Source organism: Vanessa tameamea, chromosome 11, assembly GCF_037043105.1.
Source record: "Vanessa tameamea isolate UH-Manoa-2023 chromosome 11, ilVanTame1 primary haplotype, whole genome shotgun sequence".
NCBI lineage: Eukaryota > Metazoa > Arthropoda > Insecta > Lepidoptera > Nymphalidae > Vanessa > Vanessa tameamea.
The window spans coordinates 6,073,480-6,100,632 of record NC_087319.1 but is presented as its reverse complement, the minus strand read 5'-3'; the positions used below and the strand labels follow the sequence as shown (position 1 = coordinate 6,100,632).

At 34.2% G+C, this 27,153-nt stretch overlaps 4 protein-coding genes across 5 annotated transcripts; 2 read left to right on the top strand and 2 right to left on the bottom strand.

Moving 5' to 3' along the window:
• Positions 1–184: 184 nt before the first annotated feature.
• Positions 185–14,121, top strand: LOC113400898 (SR-related and CTD-associated factor 8). 2 transcript variants are annotated; one of them, XM_026640574.2, is made up of 23 exons: positions 185–376; positions 449–739; positions 1,196–1,337; positions 1,594–1,691; positions 1,947–2,155; positions 2,845–2,926; positions 3,098–3,163; positions 3,248–3,369; positions 3,955–4,062; positions 4,172–4,284; positions 4,902–5,110; positions 5,180–5,371; positions 5,452–5,639; positions 5,841–5,905; positions 6,059–6,121; positions 6,568–6,683; positions 6,867–6,932; positions 7,242–7,501; positions 9,236–9,340; positions 10,883–11,082; positions 11,594–11,641; positions 11,818–11,859; positions 11,931–14,121. In XM_026640574.2, the coding sequence occupies exons 1-23, from the start codon at positions 341–343 to the stop codon at positions 13,256–13,258; spliced, it is 4,149 nt and encodes a 1,382-aa protein (XP_026496359.2). In that variant the 5' UTR covers positions 185–340; the 3' UTR covers positions 13,259–14,121. The 2 variants fall into 2 exon arrangements, with proteins under 2 accessions (XP_026496359.2, XP_026496362.2); XM_026640577.2 differs by lacking the exon at positions 9,236–9,340.
• Positions 14,122–16,666: 2,545 nt separating this feature from the next.
• Positions 16,667–19,120, top strand: LOC113400860 (tubulin-folding cofactor B). The gene is made up of 5 exons (XM_026640533.2): positions 16,667–16,899; positions 17,270–17,469; positions 17,703–17,846; positions 18,273–18,431; positions 18,609–19,120. Exons 1-5 carry the CDS (start codon positions 16,777–16,779, stop codon positions 18,724–18,726), a joined length of 744 nt encoding a protein of 247 aa, XP_026496318.1. The 5' UTR covers positions 16,667–16,776; the 3' UTR covers positions 18,727–19,120.
• Positions 19,121–19,617: 497 nt separating this feature from the next.
• On the bottom strand, positions 19,618–23,213 carry LOC113400864 (pleiotropic regulator 1). The gene is made up of 8 exons (XM_026640538.2): positions 22,949–23,213; positions 22,305–22,429; positions 21,899–22,120; positions 21,652–21,738; positions 21,339–21,424; positions 20,764–20,958; positions 20,239–20,559; positions 19,618–19,838 (listed from the first exon to the last, which is right to left on the bottom strand). Exons 1-8 carry the CDS (start codon positions 23,062–23,064, stop codon positions 19,647–19,649), a joined length of 1,344 nt encoding a protein of 447 aa, XP_026496323.1. The 5' UTR covers positions 23,065–23,213; the 3' UTR covers positions 19,618–19,646.
• Positions 23,214–23,596: 383 nt separating this feature from the next.
• Positions 23,597–26,928, bottom strand: LOC113400834 (uncharacterized). Its single transcript, XM_026640502.2, has 4 exons — positions 26,774–26,928; positions 25,517–25,719; positions 25,066–25,171; positions 23,597–24,808 (listed from the first exon to the last, which is right to left on the bottom strand). Exons 2-4 carry the CDS (start codon positions 25,716–25,718, stop codon positions 24,337–24,339), a joined length of 780 nt encoding a protein of 259 aa, XP_026496287.1. The 5' UTR covers position 25,719; positions 26,774–26,928; the 3' UTR covers positions 23,597–24,336.
• Between the last annotated feature and the right edge of the window lie 225 nt (positions 26,929–27,153).

Genomic DNA, 27,153 nt, shown 5'->3' with positions numbered 1-27,153 from the left:
AGATGATTTTATATACTTATTTTTTTATTTCATTTATCTAAGTTAATATTGCTTTTTAAAACTATAAGAGATAGTTTCAAATTAAATAATATTATACCTAAATACAATTTTTATTAGCTTGAGATTTGACAATATCTATAGCGAAAAAAAAAATTAAAGTTTCGGCTATGTCAGCGACACTAGATATAGTGCAAGTGGCAACCCTTTTACAAGCACGCCATTTTGTAATTCTGAGCATGTTGATCTGCTCACGAAGATGATTTTCCTAACGCAAATAAATATTTTTAATAGTGTTAATAGTGTTTGTTAATATTTAAGCTTTAGTAATTAAATTAACAAAATGGATATGCTCGAAGTAAAATCGTTCAACGCGGAGGTATTTTCCGTCAAATTATTGTATCGGTTTATGTTAACCGTGGCATCGTACTAACTAATGTTAAACTTTCAGTTATCCGGGTTGTACGAAAACAGGCCTCCTATTTCGAAGGCGAAGATGAGTGCTATCACGAGAGGTGCTATAAAGGCCATAAAATTCTATAAACATGTCGTACATAGTGTGGAAAAATTCATACAAAAGTGCAAGCCAGAATACAAAGTGCCTGGTTTATACGTGATAGATTCTATAGTAAGGCAGTCCAGACACCAATTCGGACAGGACAAGGATGTGTTCGCGCCAAGGTTTGCTAAAAACATGCAACAAACTTTTGCCAATCTCTTCAGATGTCCTGATGATGATAAGGTATATTATATAAAGTTACTTTTAGGTTATACCCTGATCCTAACAAGCCTAATCTATGATAAAATTTGCGCTTACAATTTGTTTTTTTTTTCACGAAAAATTAGAGATCTTAAACATATAAAAATTTGGATGTTTCATGAATAAGGTCCTTATAAGTAAACAATAAACCATTCACATTCATTAATTGCTTTTCAGTTTAGCTAGAACAGTATCATTATTATCTTATGAGTTCTATCTTCTTGCAGATATTGGTATTGAACGACTAGTTTTTAATGACAAATTTATTTTTAGGAGTAATAACTCTTAAAGCTTCTTTTAATTAAATAGTATAATCATTGCAATACATATTTATATATTATTAAACTTATTACAATTCATAATATTTCTTTTAAATAGCTTTTTCATTAGCTTACAAATATGTTAAAATTTTAAAAACATTGATTTCATATATTTCAGCGTAATATAATAAGAGTTTTAAATCTTTGGCAAAAGAATAATGTATTCAGCCCAGAGGTTATCCAACCATTGCTTGATATGGCTGACCCCAACCATCCACTCCACATGGAAATTATGCAGCAGCAAAACAACACTGCCAACGGTAAATAAACTTTTTTTTTTATCAATATTTTTTATGGTCATAGACAGTCTTTTTAATATAATCCAAGTTAAGTCATCATGTAATGGAATTTATAAATCATGCAAAATGCATTTTTTATCTTATCTTTATATTATTATTACAACACTCCAACCAATGCTGATCTTATATTATATTGCATTTATAATGTAATATAACAAAATGTGGAAATTTCCATTTAAAACTTATGTTTTTATGCTGTTATTTGTATCATTTACAGGAAGTAGTTTAAATGTAACTCACAATACATCAGACAGCAAAATGTCACCCATGCCTCGTCAAGACTCACCACACACATCTTCGCCCATGGGTGATGCGGTAAATATACTTTTCTATCTGTAATGAATTATGTAAAAAAATAAAGATCAATATAAAAAATCTCCAAAAGTTTGCTTTAATGTACTTAAAGTAAAAACTTAACAATGTTCGATAACAGTGAAATTTAAATGGAAATACTGTGGTGCATTTATAAATACACAAAAATAATCAGAGATGAATTTATAATCTCCATCTTTTTTATTTGAATAATAATAATTAAAACATGTTTAGGAATTTATGTTTAATTATTTTCAGTTCCAGGATGACTCATCCAATCCTCCCCCAGCAAAGTTCAACCGTAAATTGCTCAATGATTTTGAATATGAGAGTGAAGATGAACAAACATCAGAGCCTCCTCCGCAGCACAACCCTCATCCAGCTCATTCAACGCACAGCACACACTCCACACACACAACTCACACATCTCACAATACTCATAATAACCCCACAGATGCCCTTGGCAGGTAATCTTCCTGAATATATATTAAACTTTTGTATAACTTACTCCAATTAAAGAAGGAGTATAGACAACAAATCTTAGACTTACATTTACCATTCGATTTCCTAATAGCTCTGTTGCATTATACACCTATAACAGTTTTTGATTAATATAACTTAATTAAATATAACAAAATTCTACTTGGCTGCTTATGTATATCCACTTTAATGTGACTTGTTCAAGATCTCATCCATTGGTGTTGTGTAAATTAAATGATAAAATTTTTGATATCTCTTAACTCTTTTTGTGGTTTTAACAAGATTAATAGGCCCACGACTAATGACGTAACTGAACCTAGCTATTTGACGATAATTAATTTTATATATCAAACATGCCCTGATGTTTATTATTACATCTATAGTATTATGAAATATTTGTTGTATGTATAATTGTATAGTAACAAAACATGGGAGCAAAATGTTACATATGACTCTTACACTCATGGGAATTATGGAATGCTGATTGAAATACAAATACAAATAAAGTGCTTTACACTTATTACAATATTTTAAACCATATTAATTACCAATTTAATATTATTTAGTTATACTAATTTGTATCCAGCTATTGAAATAATTACTTGCCATTAATTCAAGTTTTTCAAAACAAGAATATATCTATAAAATAATTTAATTGTATGTTGATTTATTTCAGTATATTAACAAATCCAGAAATAATGAGGCAACTGCAAAGTTTACAAGCTCAAATGCAACTAATGACTGGAATGCAAATACCTGTAAGCTATCTGTTTTAAAATTGTATAAAAATATTAATTATAATTAATATTTATGTCAAATGAAATTAAATTAAATTTTCTGTATTCAATGCCACCATGACATGACAAGCTATTTCAAGCTTTAAAATAATATATAACCATTTTTTTTTATTACTTATATATTTTTTCCAGAATTTAATGCCAATGATGTCAGATATGCAAATGCAACAAAATCAGAACCAAAATCTTCCGTTTTTAGTAAGATCATCATATTATTTTAAATAAAATAGTTTAATATAAAATTATGTTCTAACAATTATAAAATACTTGACTATGTTTTAGAATTCACAACCTGAACAACAGAAACAAAATGAATCAAAAGATGATATGGCGAATGAATCAGATATAGAGTTTGTTGAAACAGGTCCACAAGTTATTGAAATACCAGATGCTAATGACTCTAGGTGAAGAACAATTTTTTATACAATTATTTTAATAATAGCTTGATATGCTTTTCGCACAGTTTCACCCCCCTTCAATTTTTTATTATACACCCATCTAACATCCACTTTATGGTTTATGTTTACTGTCTTACTATTCATTAATGTATGAATCCACATTATCCTTCCTAAATGTGACATGGTTGGATAAAAAGAAATGCTTTGATTGATTGTTGAATATATTTAAGGAAAATATCAATATATTGCCTTTAAATGTATATTTTTAAATGTTTTTCTTTAATATCGTACTTGTATCTTGAGCCTATTTTAGCCAAATTAAAAAATATATCTCAAAGTCCTTTACCAAAACTATCATTAGAGTATCAGATCTTAGTCGATATCTTGAAATAAAAAAAAACATTATACTTAACCAAATTGCTGGACAAAATTAATTAGATCCGTAAAAATCTGCCAATTCCTTCCCACCCAACCTATTCACTGAATAGACCTAAAGTAATCATGCGAAAGGGAAACGATTGATGCGTGTTAATTTAAACTTGGGGTGTGAGCGACGTCTGCGCCCTCCAGCTGTAGTGGCCGTGTCCGCAGGAGTCCGTCGCCCAAGCGCCGGCACCGCTCGCGCTCCAAGTCCCCGCGCCGCCGCCGCCGCAGCCGCAGCCGCTCCCCGCGACGACGGCGCGACCGCGACCGGGACAGGTACGCTCTTACATACGTACCATTGCATTTCATTATGAACGAAATTGCTTGAAATTCCTACGAAACCAGATATTAGTTTTTTGATGTAGTTAATATTTTAATTCGACAGGGATAGAGATAGAGACCGGGAAAAGAGTTACAAGGAACGAGAGGCTGAAAAAGAAAAGCAAAGGGAGAGGGAGAAAAAAGGATTGCCGCCTATTAAAAAGGAGAATCTTAGTGGTCAGTGACAATAAAATGAGTTATGACAACAAAAAAAAACATACATTATACATTCATAGACTAAAATTAAAAAACAAAAAAAAAAGATTAATACTTATGGTAGTATGTTGCAAAATCTTGTCTATGGATCTTGTATGACACAAGATCCATAGACATTTAATTTACATAAACGTCTGTGAGAGTGAAACTTTATCCGTTCCATATTTTATATGTCCCTATTGTCGAAGTTGTTATTGGAACATTGAAAGAATATTTTTTTATTATTGAAGAATTGTTTGTAGGGCTAGCTTAGCATCATAGAATATCTTAATCTAAGATTCTATAATCTTTACTCCTGCCATGGTAATATATCCATTATTAAAAATAATACTACTTTATTTATAATATTTAGGTTTTAACATCCAATTTCTCTTATTAGAGTCCTATTGGTTTGCGTTCGCTCCCCATACCTTGCATCCTTGAGTGAGCTCAAGTAATACACATATACTTATTTATTTTATTTCAAGCAGATATTTTGCTATCATTTCAACTTCAAGGGTTCAACTTACACAATAGCAATTCATGATAAAACAATCAGACTTTGTTAAATATTTATGGGTCGATTGCATATTTTTCAGTGTGCAGTACGACACTATGGGTCGGACACCTGTCCAAGCTGGCTACTCAGGAGGAGCTGTCGGACTTGTTCGGGGCCTTCGGGGGTGTCGTCTCCATCGACGTGGTCGCGCCACGCGGATGCGCCTTCGTCGTCATGGAGCGACGGCGAGATGCAGCCAAGGCCCTCGCTAAGCTCAATAAGCACAAGCTGCACTCCAAGGAGATCACGGTGAGTATTACACCACACGCTCCATATAAGTTTTGAGACCAACCGACGAGTAACGTCCATTCGCTGCAGGTGGCGTGGGCGGCCGGCAAGGGCGTCAAGGGCCGCGAGTGGAAGGACCACTGGGAGGCGGAGCTGGGCGTGGCCTACCTGCCGTGGGCGGCGCTGCACGCGCGCTGGCTGCTGGGCGCCTTGTCGCTCGACGCGCTCGAGGACGGCGGTGCCGTCGACGAGGACACGTTGCCGCCTTGGCTGCCGCCGCGGGTGAGTACCACCGCCATCATCACCACGACCTTCGTTCGACTCGAGCGCCCCCACACGCTTAAGAGTTTCTTGGCACGCAGATGATTCCGAAGGCGCTACCAGATGGCATGACAATGATGCCAGGCGGGCCGGGTGCGATGCTGGCCGGCCTGCCGCCAGGTCTGCCGCCGGCCGGTATGCCTATGTCTGCGCCGGCTCTGCCCCCATCACTGCCGCCTGCGCTGCCGGCCGGGCTACCGATGCCGGTTCCACGAATGCCGCCGCCAGGGTGAGTCGTAACAGCTAGTATTTGCCGACTATATAATGTAATTATATATATAAAACCTGTCTATGAAATGAACGAGCGATTTTCACTGATTTTTTCTTCAGCCTATAAGCAAATAAAAAATTCTTAAAATATATCAACCAGTGCTCAAAGTATTGACGCCAAATCAATATCATTACCAATTTTTAATCATTTCTTTCGCAGTATGACCGGTGGACTACCTCCGGGACTGGCGGCAGGAGTGCCGTCTATCAGGCCGCCGGTACCAGGTTAGCATATATAAATAATCAATTTAAAGAAGTAGTGTATTGATGTAGTGATCTTTATATTAATCTTATTAATAAAAAACAAAAATCTATATTAATCTATACTAAGATTATGATTTTAATTAAAAATCAAAACTAAACTGCTCTCCCTCGCAGGTCTGCAGCGAGAGGGTGGATTGCCGCCGGCGGGTGCGCTACTGGGCTTCCCACCGCAAACAGGTAATTTTGCGTAGCTTATACCGACATTAGGATTTAGTAGCTAACATTTCTACACTCATTGGTCTTTCTTAATATATTAAGTAGATCAAAGTCTTATCGAAATATCACCATAATTTATTTAGATTAATAATATTTTATTTAGATAGATAGTCATTGTCGATCAGTGTATCAGATTTTCAAAAATGTATGAGATTTATAAATAGTGGTCAAATATAAAGATACTTTATAAATGCAAGGCAAAATGATGACAATAAACCATTCACAGACCGTTGGTTTTAGCCGATTTTGGAGGAGAGTGCGAAAGGTTTTCTCTCGAACAACCCGAAATTGTCGGCAAATCTACGCCATGGTACAAATATTGGTTCTGATTGTTTTGCATATATCTTTTAACAAATTAAAAATATATCAATAAAACAAGTTGCAACATAAATAATTTTCCGCTTTAGGCATGGTGGGAGGGTTTCTGAGCGGTCTGATGGGTGTGGGCATGAACGTGGGTGGGCTCGTGTTGCCGCTGCACGCACACACGCACGCGCCGCCGGCCCCGCTGTCGCACACACTCGTGAGTACACACACGCACGCAGTACCGTCGGCCCACAAGCCGATGGGAATATTCGCATCGCGTACACTCGCCATACCATTTAAAGTGTTACATTAGAATATTCAATAATTACTTTGTTCCTCTAAAGTCTAAAGGATGTTAACGTGTATTCCTGATGTAATATCATAACTTTTCATTCCATAGGCGGCGCCAGATGATGCCATGGACCTCGACCCCGACGAGCACGACGAGCCGCTGGCCCTGGATCAGGTAAGCATACCACCACGCTACCACCGAAAACATATACAATAGAATTGTCATTTTGCTGTACACATTTTGACATGTAATTGTAATTACATGGACTCCTCTTATTACACGCGTTATTCTAGTAATGAAAAAAGCATATTGTGAATCATGTCGTCGTTTTAAAATAATCTCTACATCCGCCGCTACTACAGTTAACGTACGTGATTTATCGCGAACTTAAGAAAAAATTAGTTTGCCAATACAAAAAAAGTATTTAGTCCATTTTCTAGTCCTTAAGTTTTCTATTAAATTTCATTTTGTTTGTTTTTACAGCTGCAAGCATTACTATCCAAACCACCACCGACGTTCAACTCATCCGAACCACCGCCTGGATTCAATCCTCAAGATCAACCAACGTTTGACACGACTCAACCTCCTCCAGACGAAAAACGGGAAGACGATAGACGGGATCGGGACGGGAAGGACAGACGTGACCGTGACAGGGATAGAGACCGAGACAGGAGGGACAGAGAGAGAAGAGACACACGTGAACGGGATAGGAGGGATCGTGATCGAGGACGAGATAGAGACAGGTTAGTGGAGAATTTGTCCTTAAACAATTTCCGATAATAGTTATTCTGCTCTTGTCAGTGCAGCCCAATGTATTGTAAGCTTTTGTGTGTACTTTAAGCATGAAAATACTTTACTTATTTTTGATATTTCATTTTTGCCGTGAAAGTTAGAAATAAGTTTCTGATATAATATTAAAATTCTGAAAAAAAAAAAGATGTATATATGATTAACAATACATTATGTAACATCAATTTTGTTGTTTTGTTTAAAATATGAATGTGTCATTTCGGGAATTCATTAGATCAGATCAGGTATTAATTATAATTTAATTATATTGTCTAAATTAATGTTATGTATGTAATTCAGTAACAGCTGAAGATACTACTGTACTACAAATTGTTTGCACTGTGTGATTTTGCTTATATTATACGAAATATTTACTCATAGAATGAACAATGCACGAATAGAAGGGGAATGATTATTGCGCATTTTTTACATGGTTGTATGGTTGTTTTAATTTTGCTGAATGTTTTCAACGTTTTGTGGTCTATAAATAAGTTGTGTGTACCAAAAATGATATTTTTTTTTTGAGTCTCGTTAATGAAAATATATCTAAAAAATGGATTTTAAGCTAAACGAATGGAGAGGTAATAAGAATTGGTTTCCAACAAAATATAGCTCAATTTTTTTGTAACATTTTACTAAGGTCAGCTTGTTTAGAAACGAAAATAATCGCCGTTTGACATATGCTTGTGTCCCCAATACTAAATGTATTGAATAATGTCTCAGTAAGTACTAATAAACCGGAATGATTTCCATACAAATCGAGGTACTTTGCTATATGTATATCTGTGGAAATTATTACGTCATAATACATATTTGAAATTTAATTTCAATAAATAGTACAAAAACAATTTAAAAAAAAAAACTAATAACTAAATCATTAAAACCATAATACTGGCGATCCTCCATTCCTTCCACGCTGTCTCATTACTGTCTATTTATTCATCTCTCACCTAATCTACTAATGAAATTATCTGACGATTTATTCGTACACAGATATACTCATACACCTCTACCAGTCACTCCATTCCCCTATTCACACATCCATTTAACTACCAATATAACTAAAGATTCGAGAAATATTTTATATTTTAATAATAGATTATAACAATTAGTTATTAATAATAATGAATGGAATTAGAAATGTTAATGTTTGTTTATAATATTTCCAACGTGTAGTAATGCCAATTTAATTTATTTTTTATTAGTTTAAAATTATTTAATTATCTTACAGGGATTGGGTTTATTTTACTATTTATAAAAAGCCAAATTAAAATTTCTTGCAAATTATACATTTTACAAAGCAGGAGCGGTTAATTTATAAAAAAATTAATTGTTAATTTCGCATTTACAATATTACTGTGGATTAGTTAGGCCTCTTTGCTCTACAATTGTCTCAATAAGATGTCAGTTAAAGCAAAAAAATAAATCTATGGAAGTCGATTGAGTTGAGGTAACATGTAATGTCAAACCATAGACTTACGTAAGCTTACCGAATAATGTAATCGCTCTTTTACCTCATTCAATTGTGCTCAATCGATTTTTACAAATGTATTTTTGATACTAGACCTATGAGGATGACACTATTTTTTATCTGGTCGTTACATGTTTAGCGTGTGTTTTTTTTTTGAGCCATATGCAATTGTTGGATAATTAAGTAGGTGATTACAAGGAATTACTTTGTCAATCAGGGAAAAGGACGATCGCAGAGACCGAGACAGAGATCGCGGTCGGGATCGCCGCGACCGGGACCGCGACCGCGAGCGGGACCGGTTCGGCTCCCGGGACGGCAACCGGTGAGCTACTTCATTGTTGACGATGATAATTGTTGGTTACTCAGTCTTATTTACCAAAATGACATGAAACCATTTTTAAACTAACTATTCGTAACAAATAAATAAATGCTACACTATATCTTTGTGTGTGTAGAATTAAAATAAATATCATTTCCGGTAATATAATTAGTATTATAGACATGACCGCGTTTGTACAACTAGTTCGTCTTATTGACAACAAACAGTGCATAGTCTCACATATCTATGAGCAATTTTACGTTTATAATATGCACATTCGATTTAATAGCCATTTATCCGTAAAACCGGATGATTTGTAATAGCTAAATGGGCAAGGTAGAGTATATAAATAATACATGTTGTTTTCCAAAGTTGCATGAGGTGCGAAAGGAGGTCTTATTGATAAATAACGTTCATAAAACTTAATAAACAAAAAATTTTATTTAAATTAATAAACAAAAAAAACGTTCAGTAAGAATTTATTGTTTACTTCATAAATAAAACGTAATGACTAGTTGAAATATTCAAAAATCCCCCATTTAAATATATTTATATAATACTAACTACTACTAATACTACTATATTATTTTGTGTCGTTAACAATGAAAGCATTTTCGTTCGTAATCTGAGACATAATACCTATCTCTTCGTCTTCCGTACATGATCCAAATTACCTGCCTCATTCTTGCCCCCGCCTTTCCCTTTGATGAAATCGTTTCGATTTTGTGGGTTGGAAGTAGTTAGATATTAAAATAATAATTCAGATTGTGTGAATAAAATAATATTAACCATATATTATTTTATTCATAATATAAGCAATATAGGGGCTTTGTTTTAAAATGTTTTGGTGCAAAATTGTTCAAAAATTTTAGTTGTCAATGCTTACACGAACGTTTCAATAGAATATATCAGGAACAGTGGTACTTTAAGCAGCTGTCCATTGTAAATAACTATTAAATACACTCTGTCTAATTCTCCACCCGCATAAGTGGTTACTCAGACTGATAGGTTTGTCAGAGCTTCGGGGAAAATTGTGCTCGTTTTAGGCATCATTTGACACCGTGAAGGACGAACCCTTGCCCAGCAGACTGGCAACGTTTGCTACAGCCTACACTCGAATTCGTTGTTTTGTTGAAGTGTCAAGGTTTTAAACACTACATATTAGTTAGTACTGGATAAATTAAGCACTCAATGCTTAGTATTTAATTTGTCTAGTACTAATTAAAACGTAGTATCGAACTTATGACGCTTCTAGATAGCCGGTACCGAATGACAAAAGACACTTATTACACGTCGATGCGTGCGTTTTGGTTCCTTCTGAGAACGACAAAACACCCACCGTCGCATGCTGGCGTAGTAAGCGCGGCGGTAGACAATTCCAGGCTAAAAAAAACTAGAACATTGCTGTGGATGGTCTTTCAATATAAACCTAATTATGTAAACACTTTTTCTACTTGTGTGAAATCTAGACATATTATATATACATAAAATGACTTCGAAACTTCTGATCAATCTGATTTTTTTTTTAATTTCATTCTTTAACAGGGAAATAAGTAGAGATAAATCACCACGCAGTCAAACGAATGACCAGAATCCAGAGAAGAGTCTACAGGAGCGGCTGTGGGAGATGGCTAACGGAAAACCCGGGGACGTGTCCGACGAGCCGCCGCCGGAGCCCGACGTGCGGGAGCGGCCCGCACTGCTGGAGCGCCCACCACGCCTCGACGGCGTTCCTTTGGATGCCAGTGAGTTATATAAGCAAGCGAGCGAAGTGAAAGTCTTAACTTCGATCTTGGCATCTTCGTTCTTTTAATATCCAGTCTTAGAACGTGTATTAAATGTAATTAGCAAACATGAAGGACTTCTCAAAGAGGTTCTGTCATTTGATAAAAAATACATTACTATTTTTCGTTATATAAACAAATTTTACAAAATTAATTTTATAACATTTTTATCTAGTTATTTATTGCAAAAATAATCCATATGACTATTAATACCAGACAAGTTCCAAGGATAGAGGCGCATTGACATTGTAACAGATTTCTTAGGGGATCCCCCCCTAAGAAGTGTAGTTCTTATAGTGGAAATAAAAAAATCATGCAACACATTTTCGAAATAAAACATTTCCGAATTAATGTTGTGTCAAATGGTCTTTTGTCAACCATTTTTTTTTTAAATTAATGGAGTCGTGTATTCCTTAAGGCACTATTATTACTGTTGTTATTCTTTGTATGAATATTTGTATTTATTTCGTAGGTGTTGGGGTCGGAGTGTCGCAAGCGCCGCGACCGCCTTTCGCTCCCGGTAAGAATATAACCATTACATACTCGATAATAACATTTTTAAGTCAAATTAAATAGGTCGAAAATTAATAATGTGATATATCATTGAATCCCTTATTTATCACAGAAAAATTGATTCCTCAATCGAAATTAACCTTTTTAAACTTTTAAATAAAAATTCCATCTTTATATTTGCAGAGTTAAGAATGAGAGGGCCACCAGCTAGGCAACCAATGAGAGGTATGATTTTATCTAACTTCCAAACTTTACCTAAGTTTATTTTGACATTCAACAAAATTATCTCATTTCAGGACCGTGGATGGAAGTTCAAGGTCCAGGACCCGGGCCGTTTGGACCTAGATTTAATGGAATGGGTCCACCATTCAACCGACCGCCATTTGAAAGACCACCCTTCGAGGGAGGTCCGCCTATCTTCGAGAGACCACCATTTAACCGTATGCCGTTTGATGGCAATCGACCACCGTTCGACGGCCCCCGTCCACCATTTGATGGACCTCGACCGCCTTTCGATGGTTCGAGACCGTTTGATGGACCCAGACCGCCGTTTGATGGACCGAGACCTCCATTTGATGGACCGCGACCGCCGTTCGAAGGATCGCGGCCACCATTTGATGGACCGAGACCTCCCTTTGACGGACCCAGACCACCTTTCGACGGGCCGAGGCCACCTTTTGATGGACCTCGACCACCATTTGATGGACCTCGTGCACCGTTTGATGGTCCGAGACAATACGACGGTTTCGATGGAGATAGATCCTTTGAAGCTGCACGATTTGAAGGTCCTCCGGAATATTACGAAAGAGGCAATAGAAGATTTGACGAAAGAGACCAATATAACGAAAGAGGTTGGACGGGAGACAGAGAAAGAGACTGGGACAGAAGAAATGAATGGGATGATAGAAGACGGGACCGTAGAAGCCGGGAACACGAAGATAGATTTAGAGACCGCAACGAAAGAAGAAGAAACTTTGAAGAAAGACCGAGACAATCACGAGAACCTGAAAAGAATCCTAGGCGAGACAAAGATAGAAAATCCCGATGGGGCGCGGCTGATGAAGGCCCTACTCCGAGTGACGAGCAAGGAGAAAATGCGCCAGAGGAGAAAATTAACGAGCCATCTAGTGATATTAACCAACCACAGAACAATGAAGTTAATGATAGAATTAATCCTAGTCAAGATGAACAAAGTGTACAAGATAATAGTGCTAGTGAAAGTAATAACGAAGTACCGGAACCGAATGTTGAAAGTAACGATAAATACGATCCAGCGGAAATTGAAACAGAATCATCGGATCGGACATCGGATCAGAATGAACAAGAAACCAGTCAAAAGGAGATGGAAGAAAACAGTTTAGACGTACCAAATGAACCGGAAGCGGAAGCAAATCAGGCTCCAACAGATTTATATGACGCGAACGAAGCAATCGACACAAGTTTCGCGATAACAACGCCTAAAATTAACTCACCGCCGCCAAATTGTGAAGAAAAATCGAATCACGAACAGTCGGATGCGACGAAATCTGAAGATATTTTTGATCAAGAATCTAAAACGAGTCCATCGCCTGATGTGACAGAAGATACCGAGGAGAAGGAACACGCGAAGGACGACTCTGCTTGACCCCGGCGATGGCAGCGCCAATATTTCCAGTGGAAATGATTCGGGAGACGCGACGAGCCGACGCGTCGCGCCGACGTATAACGCCAAAGATTTATTTTATACAAAGTTGAAATATACGAGTGCCTTACTTGTTACGAGGTGTTTTGTTTGTTGGCGGGCGGCGGAAGAGGAACCCGCCTCGGCGCTCAAGTGGAGCGACCCGGGCCAGGTACGTACGCGCGTCTAGAACAAGTGCACTGACAGCCTCTCTTTGACAATGCATCCTACTGCCTCAGGCTCTGAAACATCGTTTTTCCTGGGCTTTATTTTATCGAAATTACATTTAAAATATTTTCTAACAATTAAACACACTAAGTGAATATTAAAACGATATTCTCATAGTGATGCATTATCGAATATGAGTTTAACTCCTTTTCTGAGATGTTTCAAAAAATTAAATCAGAAAAAGAGTAAAGAAAATGTTGTAATACAAAAATTAAACTATGTTACAATTTAAAAAAAATATAGCAACATTTTCTGACAAAATTGAATGAATCTTGGCACTGTTGTACTCGGCGGGCGTCTAATTTTTATATTTACTGAGTTATGTCGGAATGAGATTTTATAATAATTAACATTTAAAAGTGTTTAATTAACTAACATATAAATATATTTCACTATACTTGTCTCGATTTTTCATTCCGACATGATAATAATATCGCTAGCAATGTGTGCAAAGGCCTCGACGATGACGTTCGCGTCGCCCGAATCAACTGGAAATATCTGGAATTCGTCGTATGAACAAAAATAAAGAAGAATTGAAGATTATAACGAGCGATTTACAGAACAACCTATTAAATAATTTCATTCTTCGCTGCATATTATCTTAAACAAAAAATAACTTGTATATTTTGACACTGTGAAGTAGATTTTATTTTTAGTTTCAAACTTGTATCGTTCAAATTGTGAGGAGCGACATATCTTAGGTTATTTTTATTCAATGATATCAAAAAATTGATATTAATACTTTATTTTAATGTTTTATTCCTTACTTGGTGAAGGTAGACCCAATTGAAAGATAGTTTTGTCTAATAAGCTAAATCGTAGATACTAACAACTTAATAAATTTATAGATGTATCTTTATTAATATTCGCAATGAATATTTTGTAGATTAGGGAGTGTTTATATAAAGATATTTTACATTTTAAATTGATATCATTCAGCTGTTTATATAATAATATGTAAAGTATATAGTTTTATAGGGGTCATAGAAGATTTAATAAAATATATGAGAAATCACATTAAATACCGTAGCTTATTATATACTTGAGCAAATATAATGCATGCTAAATGTTTGTCATACTTGTGCTTGAATAAAAAAATTATAAAATTCATCGCGGATTTTTGTTAACGGATACATTTTCAGAGATCACGTTCAAATAATATTCTCGTCGGGGTCAATTTTGCACGCATTGTATAGTTGTTTTTGTTTTTCTAGTATGAGTTTCAGCTTAAAGCTGCTCGTGGAACCACGGGCTACTATATCCAGTATGGGACTATGATGACTACAATAACGAAATCAACAATGGGACTATGGGGCGAAATATAAAGCTGTGTCCGTTTTGAAACATTATTTATCATATTATAATTAAATCAAATTACATACTTACAGTTGATCATTATTTTGGATTGAAATGTTACTTTTTTTATAAAACTTTGCTCACTTTAGATTCAAAGCAAAAGCATCTGAAACATATTAAAATATCCTTAAAACTGTTTACCTAATTTTAAACACACAATTACTTAACCTTCATTAAAATTTACCAGGGTTCATAAAATTATATTGTACTAAGAAATATAATTCGAAATTCTTAATATATATATATACCTGATCAATCTATATAAAGCATTCAAATCCTCCATATGGATAAATATAGGTTATATTCAAGTAATAAAAATATTTATATTTCTGAAATAAAGTATTTAGAAATTGTACTTGGTTGTAGGGCTTTGTGCAAACCCGTCTGGGTAGGTACCACCCACTCAGATATTCTGCCGCCAAGCAGCATTTCTTGATCAATACTATGTATTGTGTTCTGGTTTGAAGGGTGAGTCAGCCAGTGTAACTATAGGCGCAACGGACATAACATCTTAGTTCCCAAGGTTGGTAGTACATTGGCGATGTAAGGGATGGTTAATATTTCTAACAGTTCCAATGTCTATAGGTGGTGACCATTTAACATCAGGTGGTCCATTTGCCGGTCCACCTACCTATTAGATAAAAAATGTAACTATACAAAACTGTACCGAACAATATGTAAAAGTGGCATCTAGCAGTTTTTAGTTCATGTGTTTTGTTTGGTTTATATACATATATAATAATTGATGTATTACAAGAGATAATCATAGATGGCATTACAAGCAAATGGTCTTAAAAATATAGTTTAACTTTGAAATAATTAAATATCTAAACGAATAATAATATGTTTCTTCACGTTTTCTATTAAATAAGTATTATTAGGTGTAAATATAATCAAGATTATTTTAAAATACAAGAATTCAGTACAATTTTTAATTTTAGAGTAGGTACAGTATTTAAGATTGACAATGCTAATTGTTTTATACATTTACATTAAATATAATAAATCATTTACAAAGTTTAGCGCTGAGGAACGCAGGGTATTTGCGAACACTACATTAATTTTTTTTAATGTAATTTGTAATGCATTCATATAAGTTAACTATCGACTATTTAATAGAAGAAAGAGCAGAGACAAAATTATCCTTTGATTTACAAATTCCATTTAATAGGTCTGCTATGTTATGCACTATATACAGCTCCTTATTAATAAAACACTAAAGTGCGACCATAACATTATACATTTGAAAATGCAAGTGAACCGAGATAGCAAATTTTTGGATAAGTTGTATGTTGTTTTATAATTTCTGATTGTTGACTAAGATTTCTCAAGAGTTTTCAGATTATTTTACGAATTCATAATGAATTTATCCAAGCTCTATGATATCACGACAATTCCATATCAAAGTTGTGTATTTTTTTTCATTTCTATGATTGGAATAGAATTTACCCAATGTATATTCGCATTTCTAGAACTTCTGTAATTCACCTTAGTCTGACCGTAATATTCATGAGTCCAAACAACTTTAGTTTTAAATGGGTCTCTCTTTCGTCTTAATACTTATCGTTTCTATTGACCCCGATCACAGTGGAATAAATCGTACCAATAGACAACCTGTCAATAGTAACTAAAACACAGCTATTAATAATCTTCAATTCAATTCTTAGTTTAATGGCTTTTAGTTGTACCACAGGGCACAGATTATTTCGCCAATGTCACGTAGGAATTAATAACCTTCGTATATCTATTTGGAATCAGTGTCAGTTGTCACTGTCAGTACCTGGCCTGACAGTGACATAAATAAGTTTGTCATTGTCTAATGTCTATCTTTTTTTGATTATTGGAATTTTATCGGAACAAAGGGATCTTTAAACCGGCATCTATATTTTGCTTAAATTATGGAAGGAATTCAGGTCATAACTCAAGATTTTATAAATGTTCAAATAACAAAATCGGACAGCGACGATGCAGCTCCGGTGGAACGCAGATTTAAAAAAGGAATTGCAATACATGAATTTAAGGTAACTATGATTCACAAAATTTATTTGAGCTTTTGTTATAAAAATGTATTTTGTAATTGTAATATAAATTATAATTTAAGTACGATAAAAATTTAACCGCTACCGTAAGGGCAACATAAAGAAATAACTCATTTAAAATATTAATCGATTATTTCTAAATAAGTTCACAATTATTTTTTTTGGAACCTGTATTTCTTCACACTACTTGATTTGTATTTAAGTATCTAACAACAAAGATGACACTAACACAGTGTAACTTGTTTTAAAAATTATCAATAGATAACTATTATAATATAATTATATTAACTTTGCTACCCATAAAATTTATTTAAAATTAATTATCTTTATTAAAATCACTATTTGTTTTTAGACTAAATTGGAGCTTCTAACTGGTGGCTCAGCTTCAACAATGAAACTTAAAGTTTATGACAGCAAAAATAATTTTGTGTGTGACATAAACAATGATGATGCCTTGCTGGGTTCTTACCCAATTGATGATGGGATGCGGATACATGTCACAGATAATTTCACCTTGTTTAAAGATTTTGCAGATGCTGATAGTGCAGAAAGGTAATTACTAAAATATTAGTATAGAAATATTATATAATGATTATTTTATTCTAAATACAGAATGATATATCATGTTTGTGCTTTGTTTGATAGTTAGTGTAAAGTTGTTACCGAGTAAGAGTGGTGCGTTTTTCTCTTCTATTAATCTCTATTTCTAGCCATATTACCATTTATTTTTTTTGTATATATATTACTAGTTCTTCAAATAAATATTTGCAAGCTTTTAATTGTAGATTCCGTTTGTCGGAAGAAGAATATGAAAAAAAAGGTGATACTCTGCGTTCATTTCTCCAACGTAACAAACTTGGCAAATACAATGAAGAAGAAACAAACAAAATGAAAGAGCAACAGCAAAAGGAAGTCGAGGAAGAAGCTAAGTATGTAACTTTTATACTTTCTATAGTGTAGAGGATTTAGAGGGTGCAGAGGGTTTTATTTATTAGTGATATTAGTATTTTCAATTTTTTGAATATATATGTATATATAATTTTTGAATATCCATTCAGTATTGTCAAAATTATAATTTGCATTACTTTAAATCAATGTAGGTCTCCATTATAAAAAGTATTGTACACTAAATAAAAAAAATCGTAATTATATTTACACATATTAAAATACATTAAGTTAAAAGTTGATTATTTAAATATTTTGAACGGATGATTTTAATTTTAAAAAAGAGACCAATCATATAATTCCTAGGTTTTAAGCAATAAATATTTCACTTTAATGTAGGCTACCATCAAAGAAACAGCCTAAATATAAGAAATAATGTTCTTTTAAAGCAATGTTTTAAATTATAACAGGTTAGCGGAAGCAGTTCTGGTGGGAGCGCGCTGCGAGGTGCGAGTGCCGGCGCAGGGCACGCGCCGCGCCACCGTGCGCTACAACGGGCCGCTGGACAACGCACGCGGACTGTGGATCGGCGTGCAGTACGACGAGCCGCGCGGGAAGAACGATGGCTCGTGAGGACAACATATTATGCTATGCTACATTTTCTTGCAAGCTACTTTTTCTTTCTTTCTTTACAGTGGAGTATCACTAATCGGGACATATAGAACCATCTCTGTGCGCTGTTAGCGGAATTTGTTAAACAATACATATTTTTGGGGATGTTTTTGTTCAAAAGTTCATATTTTCAGGGTCAATGGCAAGAGGTATTTCACATGCCCACCTAAATATGGAGGTTTCGTCAAACCAATGTATGTCACTGTGGGGGACTTTCCAGTGGAGGAGTTTGACTTGGAAGATGAGATATGAACACTTCGAGCACAAGAAAAGAGAATAATGGTCTAAATTATTCATCAGTGGCATTATACTAACGTTTTGAGACCAACCTGAGTATTCATATAATTGCTTTTTGATCATATTTTTAATTACATAAAAACATATAATATTATATATTTCTAATATTACACAATTCACATTTAGAATTACAATGTAATAATAAATGTTAGGTGAATACAATTGGTCTACAATGCCACAGATGAAATGCAATTATTTTTATATTATACATACTTATGTAGGTTGCTTAAACATAATCATAGATTTAGTAAATGTATAATTATTGCCTAATTTATGCTTTTTTACTGTTCGCTAGTGAGTTCATTTTTAAGAACTTTACTTTTACATTGCACAATCATGTTTTCAAAAATATATTTTTATTTACTAAAATTAAAATTTGTAATGATAATTTTTAATTGATTGCATAACATTATAACATGTAAATTTATACGTATTAACATTCCACACAATTATAACGCGATTCTAATAGACTTGATCTACTAAAAATAAATTGTCAAGTTACAATAAATTTAGTTACTCTGTAATTTCAAATAAATGAGAAAAATTACAATTTTACAATTCTTCATTTAACAACATATACCCTATAATCAAAATGAAAATATTCTTTATTCAAGTCTGCTAAAAATGCCGGTATAAGCCGGTTTTATATAATTTACAATATTTATCAACGTGTACCTACAGCCACAGTCTCGCTCCATGCGCGTCTTATCGCTAAATTATATGGCCAATCTTGCTTTACGCACAAAATGTAAAAAAAACACTGTTTTATGCTATGAACTATCTATCAAATACCTGTTATTTTTTTTCCTAAGATTAGCATATGTCGACTTAAATAATAACAAAAAATCAATGTCAAAAATATTCATTTAATCAGTCTAGAATTTTCTTCGCTTCAATATCTCTGGTCGCCAGTTGATGGGATGTGTCTCTTCGGAGGCGGAGTCATCCTCGCGATAGATCTTAATGGTCTTATCGGCCTCCGCCGTGATGAGTCTGGAGCCGGAATGGTCGAACGTCATCGCGAAGATACCCGCCTCGCTGTCCATGGAACCGGGTTGTACTGCAGACTGGAACAAATACATTTTTTAATTGATTAATATGTGAAATTTAACCTGCGATGTCAATTTGAGTAAAGCTCACATAAAAATATGAAATTTGTAATAAAATGGTGATGTGGTTACAACAATAATATGGGTGCAGTGTAATTATTTATTATTAAGTGAATAAGTATCATTAAAAAAAATTTAGGAAATGGCCGATTTATATATTAATACCTGAGGTTTTTATTGAATTAATAAATGATTTATTTCAATAACCAGTTGTTTTTGAGTTATGTGACTTCGCAACACATAAATCTCATTCGTTTTTATGGTGACAGTAGTAGATTCTACCATCCCAGTAAAATTTAATTATTCCTTATATAAAGAAACAAGACAAATAAACACAAATAACATTACTAATACTCACTTGTAATCTCTGGAAGTTGTATCCTGTCCTCCAATCCCAGCAGTACATGGTTCCATTGTCTCCTCCACTAACCAGTACTCCTTCCGGATTGACCGCCATACAGTTTACTATTGCATTATGCCCTGACAAGTTCTGAATAAATTTCCCCTCTGGACATTTCCACTGCTTGATGTTGTCAGGAGACGCTGAAGCGAAGGTGTAGAGGGACGGGTGGATGACGATGCTTCGAACGGACTTTTTATGATTGGTGAGCGTACACATTGACTTGCCTGCTGCTAAATCCCAGAGCCGGATTGTGGAGTCATGTGAGCCAGTTATTATCTAAAAAGTTATTAAAATATATTTATTGTCTCTTACATAACGTGCAATAACTTGTATTGAAATACCCATTTTTTGCAATAATTTAACACATATTAGGAAGAACTTAAAGTAATTCCAAAAACTTGCAACCTACTGGTGACAGTGTAAAAGTTTTCAAAATTAGGTCGTGAAGAATGGCGACGCTAATATAATTCTGTGCGTCACCTGCGGTTCAGCCGACTGGCACGCCAGCGAGGCCACGGTGTCTGTGTGTCCGGCCAGCGTGTGCACGTTGGCCTTGCTGCGCAGGTCCCACACGCGCGCCGTGGCGTCGCGACCCGCCGTCACCAGCACGTCGATGGTGGGGTGCAGCGCCAGCGTGTACACCGCCGACAGGTGCCCGTGGTAGTGCCGGATCACCTGACGCATTACGATACTCATTCAAATATTCTAAAATTCTGGTACATTGACCATTATGACTATTATTTCATTAATTACCTATAATCTATTCCAATCGAAGAATAAATAAAACTAACACCTTTGATTTACGTATGCCACGCGATTTGCTAATACAGACTCGTCGACTTTCAAAACGGCATTTTGTCGCAAATCCATAAATAATATCATAAATTATTATTCCAGCTCTCGACCAATGATATTGTGTCAATTCGATATTAAATTTTGTTTGTTTGGCTTTAGTATTCTAGTTGTTGGAAATTGGAATACACTATATGAAATTTGACCAAAAAATTGCAACAAATACCTTGAAATATACTGTTAATTTCTATTTTATTATTTACCTTATTATATTCCAGATCCCAGCACTTTACTTGTCTATCTTCACCGCAACTGAATAAATATGGATGTCTAGAGGATACTTCCAGGCCTGCAAAAAATATTAAAGATTATTTATAAAGATTATTAAAGATTACATTAGTATGTTATTTAGCAATAAACATGTTATTTAATTAAGACAGAACATTTAGTTAAAATTTTAATTATGTGTCTGCCTTTCTTAGGAACAAAAAACGAAAAGAGTATTATAAAATATTTTGTTTATTTAATGTCAAATATTTTACATTATGATACATTTTAATGAATACAAAAATATACCTCTAACGGTGCTCACATGTCCTGTGAGAGATACTTTTAATTTACCAGTTGCCAAGTCCCATATTTTTATAACTCTGTCAGCAGCACCTAAAAGAGAATAAGAGTACAGATCAGATTCTAAACATTTTTATTCTTATAAAGTAGTTAAGAATTGATACATGAGCCTCCTGGTGGTAAGTGGTGAAGATTGGGTTCTCACCCAGTATAATAGTTAGAGAATATAGTAATATATGAATAAAAAAGATACCTGTAGCAAACCACTCATTGCCCGGCTCCACTGCAACACAACGCACCCACCCTAGATGTCCAGATATGACTCTGAAAAGTTTCCAAGGCGCATGCCATTTGGGTCGTGGCATTGTTGGTGCTTTCCGCGGAGCTGAGATAATGGCAGTGGGTGTTGGGTTTGTGGGAGCACTATACGGAAGCATAGCACCATCTGAACCTAGAGCTGCTGATTCTGCTATATCTATTGATCATACAAAATAAAATGTGTTATATGAAATTTATTTTGTTGAAATAGATTCATTTTATTATTACTAAATGAACAAGAATAAGACCTGATAATCAAATAAACATATTAATTTTTAAGTAATGCCATGCAATAAAAACATTCCTATTAGTTTCTATTTTACACAATATTATATTCTTACCAGTATCATGTGGAGTGTCTGGTCTGTTCAATGCTTCCAGTTGCTTGATGGCTTGTGCTTTCTGTACCGCAGACATGACTTGTCCATAACTATCCCTTGCCTTTACAGATCTTAATATTTTCTCTCTATGAATATTTAAAAATACATTTGCTGTAATATTATTATGTAATGTAATCTAATGAACTGTAATGTATTATTATTATTTTTATATGAAGCCAAGATGTCTCAATTGGTAGAACACATGAATTATAATTTAACAGGTTCAATCTAGACAATCATTACCAAAATTCACACTTGTCTATTCAATAATAATTTAAAGTTGATGAAACTGCATAGTACAGCTACTTGTTATATTATTATATACTAACAGCTTCTCCAAAACGCGCTGCATCTTCTAGTATGAAGTTTTATATATTGGTTAAATTATTTATTCAGTTAAGCCTTACAAAATTATTTATTATTGGATACTGTTAAACCGTATAAAGAGTTTTATTATAGCATATATATTCACATTTACAAGTGAGTTATTTATCTAGTCTATTTCGAGGGAAAATTATGTTATTTTTAGAATTAAAGTGATTTAATAAGTCTTATGTTTTATGATAGGTAGCATTTTATGTTACAGTTCAATAATAGGTACTTACGCTTTTTCGTCAATAGGCGGCAACATACTTTGGTTAGAAAGAAACATATCATGCGATCTCTTTAAAGATCGGAATACAAGCGTATGCACTGAATGTTTTATAACTTCGTCAGCCATTTTGATGTTTCTATTAATGAGCCTATATCATAATATTCAACGAAATTATGTTAAATTTATTTGTAAACTTCACTTTTTTTGAAAATATATAAAGGTTAAAAAGCACAAACGGCGTCAGTCTCCATACAAACCATCTATTTGTCTGTCAACTGTCATGTGTCAACTGTACATTTGCAGTTTGCACAGATTACTCATGTTTGCTAGTTATGTTTCGTATTTACTATTCTTTCTGCTTATTTCGAATTTAGTTGGTAGTTGCGGTGGTATAAGCCAGCCTTTAGATAGAATTTAATATTAAAGTGATTGACAACATGGTAAGGTAAACAAATTTTGACTGTTATTGCTAATAATTTTAAAGTTAAAAAAATAGATATTTCATATAAGTAAAAGAACTCTTCTATTAAAAAAGTAAATAGCGTTGTGATAAGCTAATAAAGTTTTATTGTATACTGTCGACCATAGTATTATAATTATACATACATCAATTTAACTGAAAAAAGAAAAAAAAACAGGCTTAAATCAGTATAAGATGTAATTTGTAGCCAATTTTATTCTGTATAAACTATTTTAATTTTATAAGACAATATTATGATATTATATGCTTAAAATATTGTTGTATTGTAAACATTTTAAATACACATAAGTTTATAAAATTCTAGTTTGTAAAGTACCTATTTTATGAATACTACAAAACAGCTTGATTTATGAACTATTCGTTATTTTAACTATTGTTTTAGATAATTTATTGACAGTGCTTAGTTGTGATTAAAAATACATTTAAATTTAAAGTATTTATAGCTAAGAGGTGAAAAATTCATTAAAATTATGCTTTTTGACTAGGTATAAAATGTGATTGTTATGATCTAGATCTATGGCTAGGCGGTTATAAGCATTTACATTGCACATTTCTTAGTATTATAATAATAGATTGTATTTACAGAAAATAATTCTTTGTAATAAATATTAAATATTATGTATAAATCCCAAATTTTTAATTAGTATTAAGTATTGTTTCTAATTATTTATAATATAAAAAAGTATGTTGTCTTAAAATAAAGAAAAATAACTTAAATAGGAAATCACATTAACAGTCATCACAAATATTAAAACCTTTTTTGATATCTTCGTATTTTATCAGATCTATCTGTAATTGTTGTATTTTTGTTTTACAAATGGTCCTCAAACGAGTCGGTCCACATTGGAATCGGTTATCGACCATTCGTAATCGATATCGGTTGAATCGGCGACGGAAAAAACCGCGCCATTTTCGGTTCAGATGGCCGATTTTTCCGGATTGTTCGCATCGCTTACTCGGCGGGAATGAGGGGCACGTCTAAGTGTTCTCGGTTGCAGATTCAACGGGGGAAGATTAGGTCTCTCGATTCTGGTCGGAGAGGAGACTAGAGGGCGGTTTCCCCGACGTAGGGTCTCCATTCCATTCCTGAAGTACTCTTCTGTTCTATCGGAGTAGCTTTCGATTAAGGGTGCAGGATCCTCGTATTCGACGTTGAAGTGTCTTGTAATGGTTAAATCTTCGGGTGGGCCGAGTTTGTAGAGAGGTGGCTCGACGCATTCGTAGTGATGGTCCTCCGTCTCGTCGTGCGGGTAGGTGTCGGCGACGAAATGTCTCGTGCCGCGAGGGGTGAGCGCCGCCCAGAGCACGCGCGAGTCCAGCGCTGCGCTCCCGTATAGGGCGTTGGAGCCGCCTGCCTTACCTGTGCCAGATTTGCATCCACCTCGAGCTCTGCAAGATCAAATAAAAATATTTTTATTACTATTCATTTAATTAACTTTTAAGGTGGCTGGTTATTAATAATATCTTAGATTTTTTATAGTTGAGCTATCAATTTAATTCAGCCTCACGTGATTTCGGACTTCGGAGCACAAAGTCTTTAATAATAGTTAATGAAATTTGATGGGATTGGATTACTCAGAATAAAAATAATATTTGTATTAAAAGGAATAAAATGATAATATTAATAAAATATAATGGTTATGTACTCTCGGCATTTGAGCAAAAACAACGCCAGCAGTGCCGCGATGCAGAGAACAGCGATACAGCAGGTGATTAGAACCAGGAACCACGTGTCGTCGCTTCCAGCTGGTTCTGTAGAAATTAAATATTAATAATTTAGTTGCATAACACAAAAATCTGCACAGGCTTGGACAAAAAAACGAAATAAAACCAATGCAGGAATAATAAATGAAAAGAAGCTATTTGTTTTTTCTTTAATCACCAATGTAAATCACGTTTAATTTGTAAAATTAAAAAACTGCTTGTGACAGTTTACTTGTATAATGTATATTTTTATAATGTTGTATGTCTGGCTGTTCACGCAAATGACGGCTTAGTGAAGGTATAGTAAGTGAATATAAGGCAGTAGTGAGAATTTATATAATTATACTACGAATGTATACTACTGGTACTGGGCTTATACTCAATTGTGCTTACCGTGTCGAGGAAGTTCGTGGTATTCAACTCCGGGAAACAATGCGTTGTCTTCATGGTTTTGAAATGGGGGGCACTTGGACGCACGGCATGGCGGTGTCAAGTTAGCAATATTGGCCAGAAACGCTGGTAAAGGTGGTGGTGGCATGTGCACGATGGAGTCTGGTGGCGGACCAAGGGACAAACATTCTGCCCCACACGACATTCTGTACAGCATATTTATTATTATGAGACTACCTTCGTAATATAATTTTAGTAATGTAATTAAAATTCTTCTGCGATATACATATGTCTATCTGCTTCAGCGGAATAGCTCCAAACATCTTAAGTTGAGTTTTTGCCCGACCGTGGGACATTTAGGAGCTATTTTTAAAGTATTATTTGTCTATTGTGACGAAGAAACTGTAGCAATTTTATTGAAAATGTTTGAATTTATGTAGTTATGCATTCTATATTGCTAGTAGATATCTGATACGATATTTGGACCAAAATATTGTTATTTATTTAATTTCATCAATAATATTAAACGCCGCCAGTTTATGCTCATTACGTTTATACATGTATATTTATTTATGTACGTATATAAATGGTATATTTTATATAATTGTTCGGTATGAGGTTAAAGTTCAGTAAGATGTTTGGAGATGTTGGATGTAAAGTTCTAGTGAAAGTTATTATTGTCATCTTATCAAAGGTTATTTTTTTAATTTACGTATTTATGAAACTAAACTCCTATAAATATATCAATTTTGAGGAAACCAAAGTGAAATCTATTTAATTCTCTAATTATTATAATATTTATTAATTTAACATCGTTAAGTACTAATATTTATGATTTCTTCAGAATCGAATAGGTAATCCCGACGCTGGGAAACGCAGAAAAATCTTTAGAAAAGATGACATTTTTTTGGGTAATATGTCTCAAAAATGTCTCAAAAATGTCTTCATAAAGAATCGTCAATAACAGTAGTTTAATACATTTAAGACAGGTGTCTCAGGTAAAATTAAAAATAATTAAGAAAGTATAAAATACTTTTTTTAACACAAATATAATTGTTTTTGGAAAATCAAATTAGTATTTGTGATATAACTAAAAACCCGCGCGTAGAAAAACCAAAATGTCGTATAAGAATCAATAACTCTAACAAAGTCTAGCGAATGTGTAAAAAGAGGAAGTAGAATATTAAAATATTAAAGTTTTAATATACAAGAAGCCAATTTCATTAATGCTATCAAACAATAATAACTAAAATAACTTACATCGGATTTTTCTAAGGATTTCCTCAAAAAAGCACCACTTTATGTCGTTATTTAGTAACACTTTCCCAAAATGGTCCATGGATGTAGAACGCAGGCGCAAAGTTAGACCTCTACTCTAAAAATGTTAGACGTCCAATGAATACTTTAAAACATAAAACGGTATACATTACTTGTTTTCACAATACATTATCTTTAAGGCAGCTATTGGAGGAAGTAATGTACACGATGCAAAGTACTAACTGTCATGTGATAGAATTGAATACTCCGAGTTATTGATTCGCGCAAGCGCGGTAACAGATTTTGCGACCCCTTGTACTAGGGGTATGTGTTAGCTAGAAGTGAGAGTTAATCAGCTATTGTCGTCTCTTTTCATTGCTCCT